At 41.8% G+C, this 17,178-nt stretch overlaps 1 protein-coding gene across 9 annotated transcripts in view; it reads right to left on the bottom strand.

The window, feature by feature from the left end:
* si:dkey-205h23.2 (CUGBP Elav-like family member 4) overlaps positions 1-16,740 on the bottom strand; it is a 135,438-nt gene extending 118,698 nt beyond the window's left edge. For 6 of the 9 annotated variants that reach the window (XM_034581788.1, XM_034581787.1, XM_034581789.1 and 3 more), the window contains exons 1-2: positions 16,374-16,740; positions 5,656-5,738 (exon numbers count right to left, since the gene is read on the bottom strand). In XM_034581788.1, coding sequence (XP_034437679.1) covers positions 5,656-5,738; positions 16,374-16,623 — 333 coding nt within the window. In that variant the 5' untranslated portion in view covers positions 16,624-16,740. The remainder of the gene's footprint in view (positions 1-5,655; positions 5,739-16,373) is intronic. The other 3 variants (XR_004613515.1, XR_004613514.1, XM_034581784.1) reach the window with 2 other exon arrangements.
* Positions 16,741-17,178: the final 438 nt, after the last annotated feature.

Genomic DNA, 17,178 nt, shown 5'->3' with positions numbered 1-17,178 from the left:
AGTTTAACCTGCAGCATGTCTGTCCAGAAGTGGACCTGCTGTAGAGGAGCTTTGTGTGTCCTTTGATAAGACTGTGACACACACACACACCCACATACACACAACTGGATTACGCTTCATTTCATACTTAATATATCAACTAGATAAATGAGAATAAAGGAAGGGGATCGGCTGAGTTAGTGCGAATGTCACGTGAGCTTATACCACCTCACAAGTTGGAAGTCAGTGAAGAGCAGTCACTCCTCAGTGACCAAAAAACTGCTTTAATAAAGAGCAAAATGAAGTGATAAACTATTTGAGAACACATTTTGTGAAATGATGTGTGACTCAATGTATGGGTGATTTTTAGGGGGAAAAACTACTGGTTGCTTTCTGTCAGCATGCACTGAGCCACAGACAAAGACATATGGCAGGTCCAAGATGGCCACATCTGTGGTGCGATGCAGGGCGAGGGTGTCGAGAACACAGATGCACTGGTCCATGGCAGAGTGCTTAGTGACACATAATACTGGTGTTGCACAATGTCCCCCCTGAGACCATTTTTGTGTGACACATGCTGAAGTCAATTTACTGCACTTTCTTAATGCACGGAAGAGGAAGAAGAAGAAAAAAAAATTGAGAAGCCCGAGCATTCTTGCGACTCACTTTGGCGAGAGCTGAAACCTTTAAGCTTACCTGCTCAAATTTGACGAGAAACACTTGAGAAAGTAGGAGTTGGTTACTGTCTCTCCCCTATCTTCTTCTTTGCTGCGCTTGGCTGCCTTGTCATTTATACAGGGGTCAGGTGCTGGGCTGCTGGTGCTCTCACTCAGAAACCAAGGAATCTGGATCCCTCCACAGAAAACCCTCTGCGTAAATGACAAGTACGGTTGTGGCGCCATCGCACACTCAGCACATTCCTCACAGAGAGGGTGGAAAACGAGAGTGGGGGAGTGAAAGTGGTACAGATTGATGATGAGAGAAGACGTTGGGGAAAGGATAGGAAGAGGAGAACGGCACAAGTGAATGAGAGACAAAGAGAAGCTGGATCTTTCTTCTTTTTTTTTCTTCCTTGGAAATTTTAATTGGCTTTTGGGCTTCACTAGCACCCAATTAGCATGCTTGTTACATGCGAACACCAAGAGCTAATTGGCCTGAGAGGAGAGAGCAGCACGATCCAGAAAGGAGAGAGAGCAGGATTCATTTGAAGATCTGCGGCTCCAGTAGCAGCAGGCTGGGAGGCTATTTAGCAAACAGTTGGAAATAACATTGTGGTTCTGCAACTGCAAATATTATTTATACTTTCTTTCTTTCTTTCTTTCTTTCTTTCTTTCTTTCTTTCTTTCTTTATTCAAACAATCTCTGTCCACACAAGTGTTTTGGCTCTGGATCAGTTTTAATCCCAGTCCACCCAACACACCTGAAAACACATATCAAGTAGCCACTCACAATGAGTGCTACAATATGGCCATAAAGACCCAATCAGCAAGTGGTTCTGAGTGTCTACGTCATTGTTTTCAAACATCTCTGTTTTGAGTAATGAGGAGACCAGGCGTATCCATAGTAGAGTTAATGTGTTTTCAAACAAACACATATTGGTATATATAGAGAGAGAGGTGTGTGTGGTCATCACAACTTTGTGATCATCAATTTAGCTGGTCTACACAAACTGTCCTGAGGTAAAAGGTAAGAGCGAATGGATCGAGCAGAAGCTACAACTTGGCTCAGGTCTGTGTGTTAACATCCCAGGTATTAATCAGATCCAGGGAGAAATCATTCACAGGCATGACCTAACCTGTCCACATACAGCACCACACTGCCCTACATTAGGGAATATGCTGAATGTGCACATAAACACATCAACAACTCCGAGCTCACTAAGGGCAAGAGGCTGAATCTCTGATTACATTTACTGTACAAACTGTAGCAGCAGGATCTGATGCACAGGACATCAAGAGCTCATTATGCTATTTACATGCAATTAATCAAACAATGTAAACAAAGCCCGCCTCAGCCACAGCAGACAGAGGCAGATTCCCTGGTGGCAATCCAAATGCGGTACACGCAGTACAAGATTTAGTAAATAAAGGGGATGTGAATTATGGGAAGTATGAGACTCGCAGCCAATCTGGAGATGATGTAAGAGTCGTAGCTTCCTGCTGAGACCACACACTCTCTCACACACACATAAATATTTCTGTCTCCTCTCTATCACACTGCTCTTCACTATTCCTTTTTGTGAAATACACACATTGCCTTAAAATGAAACAATAAAATATTGCACTAAGGACAGAAAAGTAGAAATACACTCTGAGTGAGATACTCAGGAGGCTACACATGTTCCTTTCGATTCAATTCACGAGTCGTAGTAAGTTTTTATGGTATATTTCAAGATGTAAGCTTAAACTTTTCAAGGTGTTAATGTAAAAATGCTTAATTCATCTGAATCAAATCATTTATATTGAGTTATAACAGCAACTAAATTGTCTTTGGGATTTTAGAAAAACCTGAATCTATGAATCTTACCACATTAGCTACCATGCTACTTTTTATGCCATATATACAATATATCTTCAGTAAACAACATATTGCATCATTATGTTGCTGTTCATGAACAAGCAACAGTGTCGTGAGTCATGAAGAGACAACGGGAGTTTCAAGTCTCCTGTTGTCAGATACAGCTGCACTAACAGTGTGCACATGTCAGAGAGCCAACCACTGTATCTTATGTGAAAACATTATCTCTATATCTCAACAATGTGTGTATGTGTCCTGTTTGATGCTGAGGATGTTCTTACTTTTTCAACTCCTGCAAACCATACTGCTGCACATAGACAACAAAAATGGAAGCAAGAATTGTGAAGCTTTTATCAACTCTCTCTGCCCAGATTACTTTCCTTTTGACACATGTCGTCCAAGACCATAATCACCTGTCTGTCGCACACCAAAGCCAATTGGTCAAAAAGACTATGGTTCATCAAACTCACATACACCTTCTTTCCCAGTCCACCTAAAGTTTGGTTGGAATGTTTTAATGTACCGTATGAATCCATCAGGGTGGCACGGTGTTACTCCCCCGCTGGTGATTCTAAGTAAACTTTGTTTTCATCGTGCCTGTGTGGGTTTCCTCTAACTGCTTCAACTTCTGCCTGAGGTTAAGACGAATTCATAGTTTTAACGTCTGCCAGTCCACTGGGTTCCGCTATGGTCCTCATGAAGTAAATGTGGTCATCCATTAATGTCAACTAGGGTATTCACAGACCCCTATGTCGATATCTGCGTGCAGCCCCAAATTTGTGACCACGTTGACTACGCATGTTGACTGCACAGGCTCCATATCTAACATATCCAACAACCTGAATGGAACGCCAGACCGGACCCTCATTTTAGTGTGGGCATGCATGTGTGACCGGAACGAGTATGCAGTTCTCAGCGGACACGGAAAGTATGGTCAGCACTTTGGTTGGAGACTCCCAATTGCTCATAGTTATGAATGATTGTTTGTGTCTGTATGTCAATATATATGAGACAACCTGTGGAACCCCATCCAATGTCAGCTGGGATTGGCTCTAGCCCTCCTCCTCCCACCATAAAAAGCTAAAAGATTGATTGTCTGGATCAAACCTGGCAGTTAAATATGTAAACTGCAATCTGACCTAAAAACGATGATAAACTAAAGGATGACGCCTTCATCTGTTAATCTAGGTAAAAGGTTTAGTTTGGCTTTACCCAAATGTCTCCTCATTCACACAAAGAAAGGGATAAACATGATGAATTAGTGTGATGACTGTCAGAGTTCGTTTAAAGTCAACAACCACTCTACTTTACAGTTAACCTCATGGCATTATACTATTATTATAACTATGGCTGTTATTGCAAATGTGATTTACCTACATCAGATTTTTGTTCGTCCCATATTTTATTCTCACTTTGTCTCTTTTTTTCTCCTTCTGATAGACAGATGTTGATATTTTTTTAAAGGCCGATGTCTCATCGTTTAAAGAAAATTTGTCTCTAAGTTTCTTGACAGGCACACTGCACAGTCGTGTCCACAGTGCTGTGTAAAGAAGCTCCTGAAATGGCAGCATTATGCGAGCGAGCATCTCAACCCATCAGGCCATGACAGTGACAATGAGGCTTGTCCAGAAGTGTCACCTCTCCCAGTCTTTGTCTGTCTCTCCCTTTCTCCCATTCACATTGTTTTCTCTCTCCCCTCTCTCCCCCTCTCTCTTCCCCTCTCTCTTCCCCTCTCAGAGAGACAGAACATCTATATTAGCCCTCTGTATGCAGGCTGTGCTCAGCCCGAGATTGCAGGCCTGACCCCTCGCTGTGAGCTCTACAGGGGAAATGTTTACCCAAGCCCCACAGAACATGCCATTAACCTCTTTCTAGATAGAAGACAAACAAGAATGTGGGCAATAAAGCGAGTGAACACCTATCCAGGACCATCACGACAATCATCTCATTATGGAGCTGGGGGAGGTGTAACGAGCCAGGGAGCCGGATCTCCCAGGAACTCTTTCGCCACAGTGTGCCAGTGTGCTTGACATTCAGTGAAGTGCAAACAACATATTAACACAACAATAAGGAACAATATGAAGCTCCGCAACTCCATCACCTGCCTTTGCCACCTCTTTCTTTGCAAACCATTCCCTATCACGACCTTTTCTCTTTCCTACCAATCTCTTCCCTCCTTTTCTCTCTCTCCGTTCCGGCTCCGATTAAAGCCCCAACCTGAGAGGATGTTTTGGTACGTTGTGAAAGAAAAGCAGGGGTGGAGGGGGCCAGTAAGGAGCTTGGGTACTGGAGCAGCTTCTCCTTCTCAGGGACCCGCAGGGGTAATTCAATCACACCTCGATAATTCCCCTGATGTGGGAGACGAATCCTCCCTCACACACATCAAGTACAGATAGACACCACAAGCTCACGCTCATCCCAGATTGAGGGTCTCCTCCTGGGTGGGCTTAAGAGCTATGTGTTACCTGTGTTGTTTGAAGAGGCCATTATATTAATTGAAAAAGTTACCTGCTCGCTAAAGGCAAATGATAGAAGACGGGTGGTGGAAAAAACGGGGGAGAGAATTAAAACAAAAACACCAGATGGTGACATACATGGTAAAAATGATTGTTTATACTTACTGTTTGATTATACGTGATAATGAGAGTGGGATTCCTCAAGGCAATTAGTGTCTCCAGCAGCCATATTGTGAGAGGACAGGGGAAGGACGGCATTGGCTGCTATGAGGGAGCGCTTATCAAATATCTCCACCGGGGTGATTAGTGTAATAAGACACTGCAAGGTGAGATAGGCCACTCGCTCTCTTCTGTGTATGGGGGGGTGTGTGTGTGTGTGTGTGTGTGCGTGCGTGCGTGCGTGCGTGTGTGTGTGTGTGTTTCTGCGTGTGTGTGTGTGTGTGTGTGTGTGTGGAGTGAGCAAAAAAAGGAGGGTAAAAGAAGGAGACTGAGAAAATGTGAGTGACTTTTTCCATCTGTTTCCAAATCTGTGTCTTAATGTAAACTGTGTCGCCATGTGCCTCAGTGTGCAACAGTTTGTGTGTGTGTGTGTGTGTGGGTGTGTTTTTGTGAGCAACTGTGATATAACTCCTATGTTAATGTAGATCCCCTGGTTGCCCCGGGGGCTTTAGCCTATGACAGAGGGCAGATCGGGGGCACTTACCCCTGGCAGAGTCTTCTGTTCATGGAGGGCGCTCTGGGCCTTCAGTGCTGACTCTCTGGCACAGTATGTTAGAAAGGCACATCCTACAGGGAGACATGAGAGACAAAGGCTAATTCAACCAGACAATAGTTATAAAACAACTACACACCACCATTAATGATAAAAAAGAAAGATGAAGTAGAAAGAAAATCTGGTGACTGAGAATTTAGGGTTAGGGTCATTTTAATGTCATGATGATACTGTAATCTAAAGGATTTTAGTTTTAAATATCCATCAAGAATAATATTTAAAATGTAAAAATACTGATTATAAAGGAAAAAGTACAAGCCATATAAAGGATATAAATGGACATTTGTGAATATGAAACTCATTTAAATTAAGTCAAGTCAAAGTTTATTCATATAGCACATTTAAAACAAACTGAACCGACTTAAAATGTAAATAAAATAATATTTAAATGTTTAAAAGCAGAGAATGAATAAAACATACAAAAGCAATAAAAAGTTAAACATCATAAATGATTGCACAGTAACAAATGAAATCAAGGTCTCAAAGTCGATGTGAAAGCCGCCTCACACCTCTCTCCCTCTGGCTGTTTGTTCAGAGATGAAGCGTTTCTACAGTCGTCTTCCAGAAACCACATTGTAGCCTTCCAAACGAACCCAGAGATTTGTGACTTCACTGAACTTATTCCAATCTACACCGGGCCATAATATAAGACTAACTGGAGTTTTACAAGCTATTGCCAAAAACATGTATTATATTACAATGGAATTCATACACTGCGCTGACAGCTGGAATGTGGCTCCCTGACGTTAATAGCTCTATACTCTCCGAGAAAATAACGGGCTGGGTTAGATTAAAATCTTACACTTTCTTTTCAAAAAATGAATACAGCTTCAGATTAGATTTACTGGCCTTGTGCATACCTTCATTCTTTAGCCTGTCAGAATAAAATATTTGCCACAGACCTTGTATTATTATTATTATTTGTCATCTAATTCTTTCTATTAATCTATTGATTTTAATATAGTAAAATGACATAAGCAAGGTAGAATAGAACAACATAAACATAGTGGTGTGATCATGGAGGAGGAGTTTAAGCAGAGGGGTCATGGAAAATTCTTTCTCACTCCAGCCACTTGTTTTCATCGTCTAAAACCCTTTATACTTCTTTCTAATTAGTTGTTAAACAGGACACTGGAGAGCAAAGTCAAACAGCATGCACATGTTTTAACTGCCTACATATTAATAAAGCTCTGCTGATGAGCTGAAACTGTATCATCTCTGGAGACTTTTCTTTAAGTTGGAAAAATTGAGGAAAGCAGAATGAATATGCATCAGTAAATAAGTCGGCTTTTATTAAAGACTGAGTGGTTGCTGTGTTACGTGCTTGGCAGCGTTGACAGTGGGTGACCCCGTTCAGAAGAGGTTTTGCACTATGCAGCATAATTTCCCATTACTACATGTCACACCTGCTGCCAAGGATTCCCATGGGAAGAGAGACACGCACGCACGCACGCACACACACACACACACACACTCACACACATACAGACAAAACCCGGCGTGCAGCACATAGCACCCATCAACCCCGAAACCCAGCGGCACACTCTGGCGCTCGGCCAAGAGAGCTCCCATTCACGACAACCTTCAACCTCCTCCACAACTAGGCAGTTACTCAAGAGGAAAAATCACCTAAATGACAATGATGAAACAGCGTGTCACACAGCAAAGCAGAAAAGTTTGGGGGCCTGGGGTGACACTCTTCATCCTTTGTGACATTACAAAACTGTGGGACATGAACCAAGGCCCCGGGGGGCCATGTCCTAGCAGAAGCTGAAATCGTAGGCTATTGCTGACATTCTGCTACTGCCCTATAAGGTCTTTTTTATATATATATTTGTCACCTTGCTGCTTTGCCAGTGTTTTTTATATATCTTAGCAAGATTTCATCACATGATATTTTACGTGGTGTGAGTTTGTAAACAGAAATCAGTACAGCACTAATACAGGAGCAACGGCGCTTTACCAGTTAAAGTGTTTGGGCCATTGTCCTTCCAGGAAAGTTGATCTAGACCACAGACTGTATATAAAGATGGACAACACTTCTCCACGTCCTGCCCCTATCTAGAAATGAAGCCAACATATCCCAGAGAGGAACAAAGTCATCTTGCGCCAATGTCATCATGTGATGGAGTCGTGGTAGCATCAAATAAATAATTAAAACCAAATTGAACATACGTCAGTATAATAAGAACTAACTAAAATTACAGAAATAATTTTTGAGAAAATATTATTCAACATGTGTTTTGACTTTTCAGTTTGGTTCATGTCCAATCCACAAACATGGTGGAGGAGAGATTTATGAAATACACTGCAGCCAGCCACCAGAGGGCGATCGAGATGCCTTGGCTTCACTTTTGGGGAGCACTCATTTTGTCAATCTTTAGATACAGTCTTTCTCAATCTTTCTCATTTGAAATGAAGGAATTTGATGATTTCTTAAAGTTATTGGGGTAAAAACCCTCCAGCCAAGTTTTTCCTTTTATTTCCCACCCCCTGCTTCTTCCCTCTTGTGTGTTGTTTGTCTATGTTTCGTTTTGTCATGGCTCCTGCTGTCCCTCCAATTCACCTGCACACCTGAGCCACACTGTCCAATACGTCCTGAAGCATTAGAACCGGTTCATCTATCAAGACTCCGCCAGATCTTCAGACACCGTCAGTGGCAGACACGCTCCAGCTGTTCCTGAACTTTGAAGTTCGTACTCTTCTTCAGCCTATTCTGGTTTTTGCTAAAAACCTAATACCTGAAATTTCTGCCACGCTCTGCTGACCACTTCACTCAGATGCCTGCTTGCTCCGCTGCCTGTCCAGGTTGGACTCTGGAAACTGGATCTCTGAAACTCTCTCCTATACCCGAACCTTGAACCTGACAATCAGCAAACCTGTTCACAGTCAGGTTAGTTTTAATTAAGCACCTGAAAAGTTCTTTTGTCTCAGCTTCCTTATTTTTGCCTTTAGAGTCCAGCATTTTCCTGAAACCTGACAATTAAAAAAAAAAATCTTTTCACTTTTTTTCTTTTGTTGTTTGCTTTCAAGCACTGTGCCTCAAAACAGGCACTTGTTCCTTTATGAAGCTTTAAACTATACACCACCACGTACTTTTAGGATTAATATTTTACATGCAAAAACTCTCCATAAACCAGCGGTTTATGAAGCAGTTAACATCAGTTTCACCTTGAGCAACTACAACATTTAAGTAGCACTTATATATTAATCATATAAAAATAAAACCACATATACTGTAAGCCATTCTGTATAATGAGTACTTTTAATTGCCGTACTTTGCAGAACATTTACTTTTAATGGAGTACTTTGCTACTTTTACTTGACCTAAATACAGATCCTCAACACTGACTCGGTTTTTCCAGACACACTCTCAAAGCCAATGGCACCGCATCTGAAACAAGGGAAGCAACATCAACCCACTGCAAATGTTGTCCAGTTGCTTCAAGAAAAATAGCATTCATCTACCTACTAATTCCATAAACGTCTCTCATGTCTGTATGTCTGTATATGTAATGCATCTTGAGCTAACCGTTCATCTTATTTGCTTTACACATGACACGTGTATTGTAAATTACAAAAAAAGATTGCAGTGCTGATTTTTGTTACGATTTAGACACATGATACGTTCAATAATAATAAAAATGTAACAGACAACCAGCGCGCTACAGCAGTCAACCAGGACGAGGCAGCGTGCTAACACTCAGTCTGTGGATTGAGTTTAACAGGTCTTCTTCTACATCCTCTGATCATCTACAGCAGTGGCTGAAAACTGGGACAAACCTCAGGTCCAAATCATTTAGATAATTTAATTTATTTCACCATATCAGGCTGACACATTCACGAGTGCTGATCTCTGTCATTGCAACAACATTCATGGAATCACTTCCTCTTTGGCAAGTTGTATTCAAAGTAAGAACAAACCATTTAGCTTAATTACAGATCTTTTATTTTGAAAATCTGTAAATTTGGGTTGATGGCTTAACAGACCACAGTAAATCATTCAAACTTATATACAAACCCCACATGTGAACTTTAATAAAGCAAATTCAGTTTCATTTTAGAATAAACATTGACTATAAAATCTGATAAACCAGGTAGGATGAGCACAACGTCTTCAACTTCACTCTGCACCATAGACTGTTTATATAAAGCTCTGCAAACAACGCCAATACACAATCAATAAACAAGTATATTGTAGAACTGTTTGAGGAGGACTCACTAATGACAAGCAATAATTCGGAAGTATCTCTGGAGCTTTAACACAGGCCAAGAGAACAGTCCACTCCAAACAGGCAGGTTGAGAACGGGCACTGGACTTGGGAGTTTAAATTAAAGATTTTTAGTGCATTGCAGCCTTTATATATTCAGACCGGCAAGATGAATGCCTCTGCTTCCTTGTGGTGGTGGGAAATCAGCAGGAGTTTAAGAAAGCTTCATATCCGACACTGTGGGCTCAAGGGACATGAAGCCCAGAGGAGTCGGTGATTGGGAGAGCGAGTTGTGGAACAGATGAGCATTCAGCTTGAAGAACATGAGAAGAGGCACAGTGATATAATGTGAGGAGGGAACAGGGACGTAGCAGCTGGTAGAAAGTTAGCGCTGTCATCTTAAATTTTAGGGTCGGTTAATTGGCATGGGATTACATTCATATTACACATTATCATTGTTGTCCCCTCGGTATGCAACCATGCAAAAATTGCAAGAACATACCACTTGTTAAGCAGCAGAAAGTGCAAACTGATTTCTAAAAGGTGCACAACACTACACTGCCACAAAATAATGTTAATTGTAAAATAAAAGACCTGCTTCTGTGTGATGTATAGTGATCTAAAGCAAGATCTCTTAACTGTAATGTCAAGGACATACTATTTGTAGTGAAAAAGAAAAAAAACATGGTAAAACTAAATGCTTAAGATAAGATATGCTTTAAGCAAATTCTTCATATAATATTTCAACTTTCCACTGTGATTTAAATTTTGAATGAAGCTAATGTTCTTAAGACTGGAGGATGAGTTGAATGTGAGAAGAAGAAAAGGAGGTGCAAGTGGACAAGGTCCTGAAACGAAGACTGAGCTCTGGTGGGGGTTGAACAGAAGGACTGTTGGCGTCCTGTGATGAGCAGGTTAAGTGGGGTGAAAATAATACTTTGGTAATCAAAGACAATTTAAGACACTATAATTTCAGCAATGGACAAAAGTTCAGCAAATTATATTTGAAGGAAAATGAAAAATTAAACCCTGCAAACTGGTTCAAAGACAGAAGCAGGAAATGTGTTGTTGGTTTTGCGAGACACGTTCCGGGTAATTACTTAAAGAACTTTTCCCCCTGTAACGCTTCTTCTTACAATTTGTTTTAAAATGGAAATTAGTATGTGCTCACAATTACATGCATCCAGGCATTAAAAGTAAATTGTGCTTTTTAAAGCATCAGGTACCTGTAATTGAAATAACTTTAGAGAACATTTGTATAAAATTTGAATTCATTAGCAGTGAATTCATGAATCATGAGCAATTTGCTCGCCTTTGCTCTCTTCACACATGTCTGATCCCAGAATGTTCATTAAACCGGGAAAAGGATGCAAATTAATTTCTGAGAAATATCCAGGCACGTTAAAAAAAAAATATGTAAAACAACAGGATGCTGCAGAGTGTGATGGACTGACCCCCTCACGGGTACTGAGACAAATACGATGTGAGGATTCAGCCAGCGCTTCATGTTTCTTCATGTTAACCACGCTATTACCTGCAGAGCCTCTTTCAGTCGTTCTATCCATCTCCACTCGGAGTGGGCTGTTCAGCTGTCTGCTTCACACACAGCCCCCTCTCTAATGATCAAACAGGTTTTCTGTAGACTTAAACTACACCTGTCACTCAACTTACACAAACTGTCAGTCACTGCCCCACGCTTCCTCTATAACACTCACTCGGTGGATAAAACCCTACAGAAGCATGGATCTGTAACTCACTGGTCATTACTATAAGTCAACAGAATTGAATTCAACAAAGAAACTGTCTACAAATCGTCAGGACACCTTCAAAGATTTGTTGTTACAGCCTATGAGTCGATTGCGAGTAGATATTAGTGCCCTGCTGAGGTTTACTTTTGACATGTCAGAGCCTGTGAGGGGTTTTTATGTCAAATTGTCGGACTATTTATAGCCAATTACACTGCATGGACCTACAGAGGGGGAGCAGAATGGATGAAGATATTTAACAAACTCGTTGTATCTCTTCCTCCTGGCTGTGTGCTGCGGCTCAGTGTCCCACCTCTCAGCATCAGAGACGGATTGATAGATTACGCGACTCAAGCAAAAGATTTGCCCCCCGCCAACATTCAGCATGTCTGAACAATGCACGCGCTCTGGCACCGACGCTAAGTATTATGATAATGTAGTGCTCGCCGAAATGATGGATGTTAAACAGCACGACCTGGCTGCAGCACACAATGATGAGCGTCGTGCCCGCCAATAGTGTCAAGTCATCCCACGCATAGTCTAAGGCTCCCTGACGACCCACAAACTATCAAAGCCACATTAAAGGCAACAGCGTTGAACAACTCCGAGGTGGGATGTAATCATTGGTTTAAGGGAACAAATAAAAAGATTTTCTCTCTGAAACGATGGCGGTTTGACGCGTACAGGAAAAATGTAACAAGTAGATATTCAGACAAGTCCCTGGAGGCACCTCACATGCCCAAAGTAGGAATTCACAAAGCACAAAACATGTGTTCAAACTGATGCGGCACGGTCCACGTGAATTAGTCGTGAGCAAACATGACATATTTTGATCTGCTCTTAATTGTGGTGTGATTCTATGTCACGGGTCTGTGTAAAAGAAGATGCTACAAATCATCCATTAAATATGTTTTACTAACTGATAACCTACAGCCATATACATCATCTGTGTGGAACAAATCAAACCGTTCTCAGCCACAAACTCAGTTTAAAGAGGCATGTGGAAGTGGTAGTCAAACTAAATTTACAGCACCGCACTAAATCTTTATGAACTTTCTTTTTTCTTTTTTTAAGGGATAGTCGATCCAAGCTATATCATCCCCCCATTCTCCTGTTGTCCTGCTGTGAGAAATGTTTGTGTTGCTGTTTATGATAAAAAAGTGAATTGAATGTGGGATAATGCTGCAACATTAGATGCCTCCCAGGCCTTTGACATAATAGCCAACCACTATCCGATGGCACATTACCCATTTTTTGTGAAGCGAACAGAAAAGAAACTACTTTTTAAACCACAATGTAATACATAATCTATGGACAAAATATTATTACCAAACTTTATTTTGTGTAGAGGCGCAGGAAATGACTAAACATTGTTGATGATGGTTCCACAGCTACAACACTGTGCAGATTAATACCATTCATCCAGTGCAGTGCAACATCGGGTGATAATGAAACTACCCACAGGCCTGTAGCTGCAGATAAAGAAGCATCAACACTGATACGAGGGATTTCTACGGTGAGTCTTCCACATGTGACCCCGACATGTGACCAACCCAGAGGAATTCAAACGTCCACGCTTCACCACCAATCATCATAATTTGATTTGACACATGGTTGTTAATTTACATATCTAGCAGACACATAACAATTAGCATACATTATAATAGGAGTCATGCTTTTGGCCACCTGTTGAATTTTCACTCTCCCTTCAGCAGCTCTGTTGTTCTGCTCTGATGATAACGTGTGAATCTCTAGCTGCTAAATGCTCCAGTATATTCATCGGCTGGTCCCTAATGCTCCACTGTAGCTCGGCACTACATGACTTTCTGTCATCAGTGAAAACAATCAAACTGAAAATCAACACAATGAGCTGGAAGATGCTTCAAAGCTCCATCACAATGATCAACCATATAAAATGATTATATTCCATAAACCTGTGTATTAAATGGTCATCCCTGAAAGCTGAAGCAGAGGAGAGTCTTTGATTTCCGAGGTATCGACATGCTGAGCACACTCTGTGATATAGAACCTTTAACCCGAGGGAACCTGATCATGTTCTGCGTTTAGCCACAAGTCAAATGGGAATTGTCAGATATTCCCTTTGTCCACAACACAACCGTGTCACAGCTCTGCAGCTACAACAGCCGAACATCCAGAAGCATCAGTTCAAATACAGCAAACAGATACATACTGATGAAATTAAAGTATACAATTTCATTGCAGGGTTTTACATCTCAAAAGAGGGTGATAATATTCACCAGCATCATGAGACCCAATGTAATTGTTTATGATTTACAGTTTGTTCCTATAATTACTATCATTGTAAATATTATATTTCTGTTTTGTTAAGTGGACTTGTGTAAGACTTAAATTGTAAAACATAAATTACAATTTAATTTAAAAGTTGTAGACTAAATCTAATTATATGGGAGACTCAGTGAGTTGTTTACAACATAATTCACTTTGAATAAATGTGCAGCATTTAGAAGTCACAGTTAAGTAAGTGACTCATTTTACCTTCACTTCCCCTACAGAAGCTTTTCTCTGTTTCAGACTGGCCTCTCAGTCCGTGTTTTAAACTGCTCTCCTTGACTGACACAGCTAATGATTGCACTCTACCTACTTATGTTTTGTTAACGACACTAATCCCATTTCCTTACTCTTGTCCCTTCATGCTTCGGTCTACAGGTATCATACATGGACGCGGCAGGAGGCATGAACATGGTTTAGGTGAGTGGCCAATAAGAAAAACTCATCCATATAATGCATTTGTGAAATCTTATTAAAAGTGCATGCCTGTGCTCCCAAAGTGACTTTGAATGTCATGCGGGATGAAGTGGGCATACTGCATACATCAGAGTGGCCTTGGTGGAGGATGATTTGAGCGGGCACACTGTCTGGCTTTGGAACAGGATTATCCTTCCCGAGGCAACCATCCTCCAGAGTGTTGACATTCAGGGATGGTTGAGGACAGGCGTAAACAACATGAACATCAGAAATATTGTTTTAATCGATCACCGGGCGCCAAAGAGGAACGCTGGGAAGACGAGGAGCGTGTTGAGCACCAGCAACTGATGGCTGGAGGAACAGGTGGTGCATGGAGACCTGCAGGGCTGCGTGCACGCACAGGAAAGTAATTCTGAGCCCAACACTCCTTTCTCCCACAAGAGAGCTTTCCTCGTGCTGATCGATGAGATCATGAACTGTAGCCACTGACTTACATATCATACATAATTTGCCTGCCCTGTGAATACATTATTTTTTTACTGAGGGCGAGCTGATTGTGAATTCAACGCAGCTAATGCTTGTGTGCAAATGTGAACTTGTGGTGTGTGTGTGTGTGATTTGAAATTATTAAAATGATAAAAACTGAAATAAAGATGAACTATCTACAAAATACCATAAGTCACAAGCAGCAATAGCAGATAATATATATATATATAGATGTTTGTTTTTTTAATACAGCACAGTATTTTCACTGATAATAAAATAAAAACCTGCAGCTCAAGACAGCTTGCTTATAATGACACGGACTAAAACAGGAAATGTGACCTTATTTTGGATTTGAATTATTATCGTTAATTTAATAATGATATTAAAAAATAATAGCTTGCAATTACATTTTGCTAATACTAGACCCATAATAGAATAAGATAAAACACTAATAGAAAATTAATAATAGATAAACATCTTAATTCAATCGTCTTCTTTTAAAATTTGTCATTATATCTATGCCACTGTATAAATAGTGCATAAAGTAACAGAGGTGGAATTCTGGACCTGGTCTTTTATTTTGTAGCTAAAACATCCTCCAGCCCTATAACCACACTCTGACATCCATTATTACAACTATCATTTATAATGATAGCTATAGAAGTGATCGATCCCTGATTATCAGTGGCCTGTCTGACTAATTACTAAGTGAACACAGCTCCCCGGACGTTTTAGACAATGGGTGTGTGTGTGTGTGTGAGTGAAGTGAGGGTTGGCATGGGGGGGGGGGCGATGCATGCTGGATCTCAGCCTCCTCTACTATCCTGCTTTGTACTTCCTGACTGCAACCCGCCCACGGAGCAGCAGCATTACAATACATCTGCCATGCACATAGTATTTTCCAGCGCTAATGACGTCTGAGAGCGTGCACGCTGCATATTAGCCCGCTGAAAAGGTCAAAGCAGCACTACAGCACCACGTTAATCACCGGTGCTGATTGCCCTGATAATGGTTTTGCATTTTCCGCTCCCCTGAAAGCATTTTATTTCACTGCGACTATATGTGCAGCGGCAAATGGACTGGAAGGAGAGCAGGAAGGGGCTGTTTCTTTTTCTTCTAAGTTGTGATGAAATGTGTGCAGCTGCAGAAATAACACAACAGCCCACCGTGCCTGTCCCGCCCCCCTTTAAACCGGGATGCTCGGCAGCCACATGATCGTCAATGTAAACACACAAAGGCGTTTTCAGCTGTAGTATTCACGTGGACGGGCTGGACCATCACGCCTGCAGCTCGGGAGGCAGTGCCCCTCCACGTGTGCTCCCTCTCACGCTTCATGTATATGTCTGTGCATGCGTGTGTGTCCCAAACATCTGCAAATTAACACACTTTTCCTGCGCCGTCCCCCTGAACTGGGACGTTTATGCCCCTCTTTTTTCTAAAGGAGCATAAAAGTGACATATCCCAAATAAAAATAACCAACCTTTATGCATTCCCGTGAACCTGTCTTTCAGTACAGTGAGTTCGTATATCTTTCCGAATTCCTCAAACAGCGGTTTCAGGTCTTTTTCCTCCAGGTTTCGGGGGATCTGGCCGATGAAAAGCTTGATGGCGTCGTGGTCCTTCATTGGAATAGTGTTCTGGCCGATGGTGAGCCCGTTCATCCTGCCGGCGCTGTTCGTGGTGCTGAATCCATTCTCCTGCTGCACTCCGTTTGCAGTGACTGTAGCCATCTTTCCTCAATGGGCCGGCGGGCTGCTCTCTCTCTCTCTCTCTCTCTCGCTCTCTCTCTCTCACTCTCTCTCTATCTCTGTCTCTCTCTCTCTCTCTATCTCTCTCACTCTCCCTCTCTCTCTGTACTTATAACTGCACAGCGCACACTGCACCCCCTCCCTTATATGTCCCCTCTTCTCTTCTCCACTCCTCCTCCGCCTCTCCCTCCCTACTACTCCTCTTTCCTCTCTTGTTTTTGGAGATCAACCTTATTTATTTATTTTCTCATATCCTTTGTGTTTTCATTTCTTTTCTTTTTTTTAAGTGCCCCCCCCCCCCCCCCACTCTCCACTCTCCACTCAGCCTGCCACTTCACAACGTGACGTCAGGTCGTACTCTCGGTGAGCAGGCCCCGCCCACCTAGCCCATATTTGCATAATGAGCGCGTGAGAGTAGGATGGCTGAGGGCCCCACAGGGTAGAGTAAGAAAGCAAACATTTGTGTAGAGGGGAGAGAGCTCGGGACATTTAAATGGTGTGAAGGTCTGCTCCGACTGTTGTGTGAGGTCATTTAGG

This window comes from Hippoglossus hippoglossus, chromosome 3 (genome assembly GCF_009819705.1).
Source record: "Hippoglossus hippoglossus isolate fHipHip1 chromosome 3, fHipHip1.pri, whole genome shotgun sequence".
In the NCBI taxonomy this organism is placed as follows: domain Eukaryota; kingdom Metazoa; phylum Chordata; class Actinopteri; order Pleuronectiformes; family Pleuronectidae; genus Hippoglossus; species Hippoglossus hippoglossus.
Note: the sequence above shows the minus strand (reverse complement) of the source record. Positions and strands in the feature narration are given on the sequence as shown.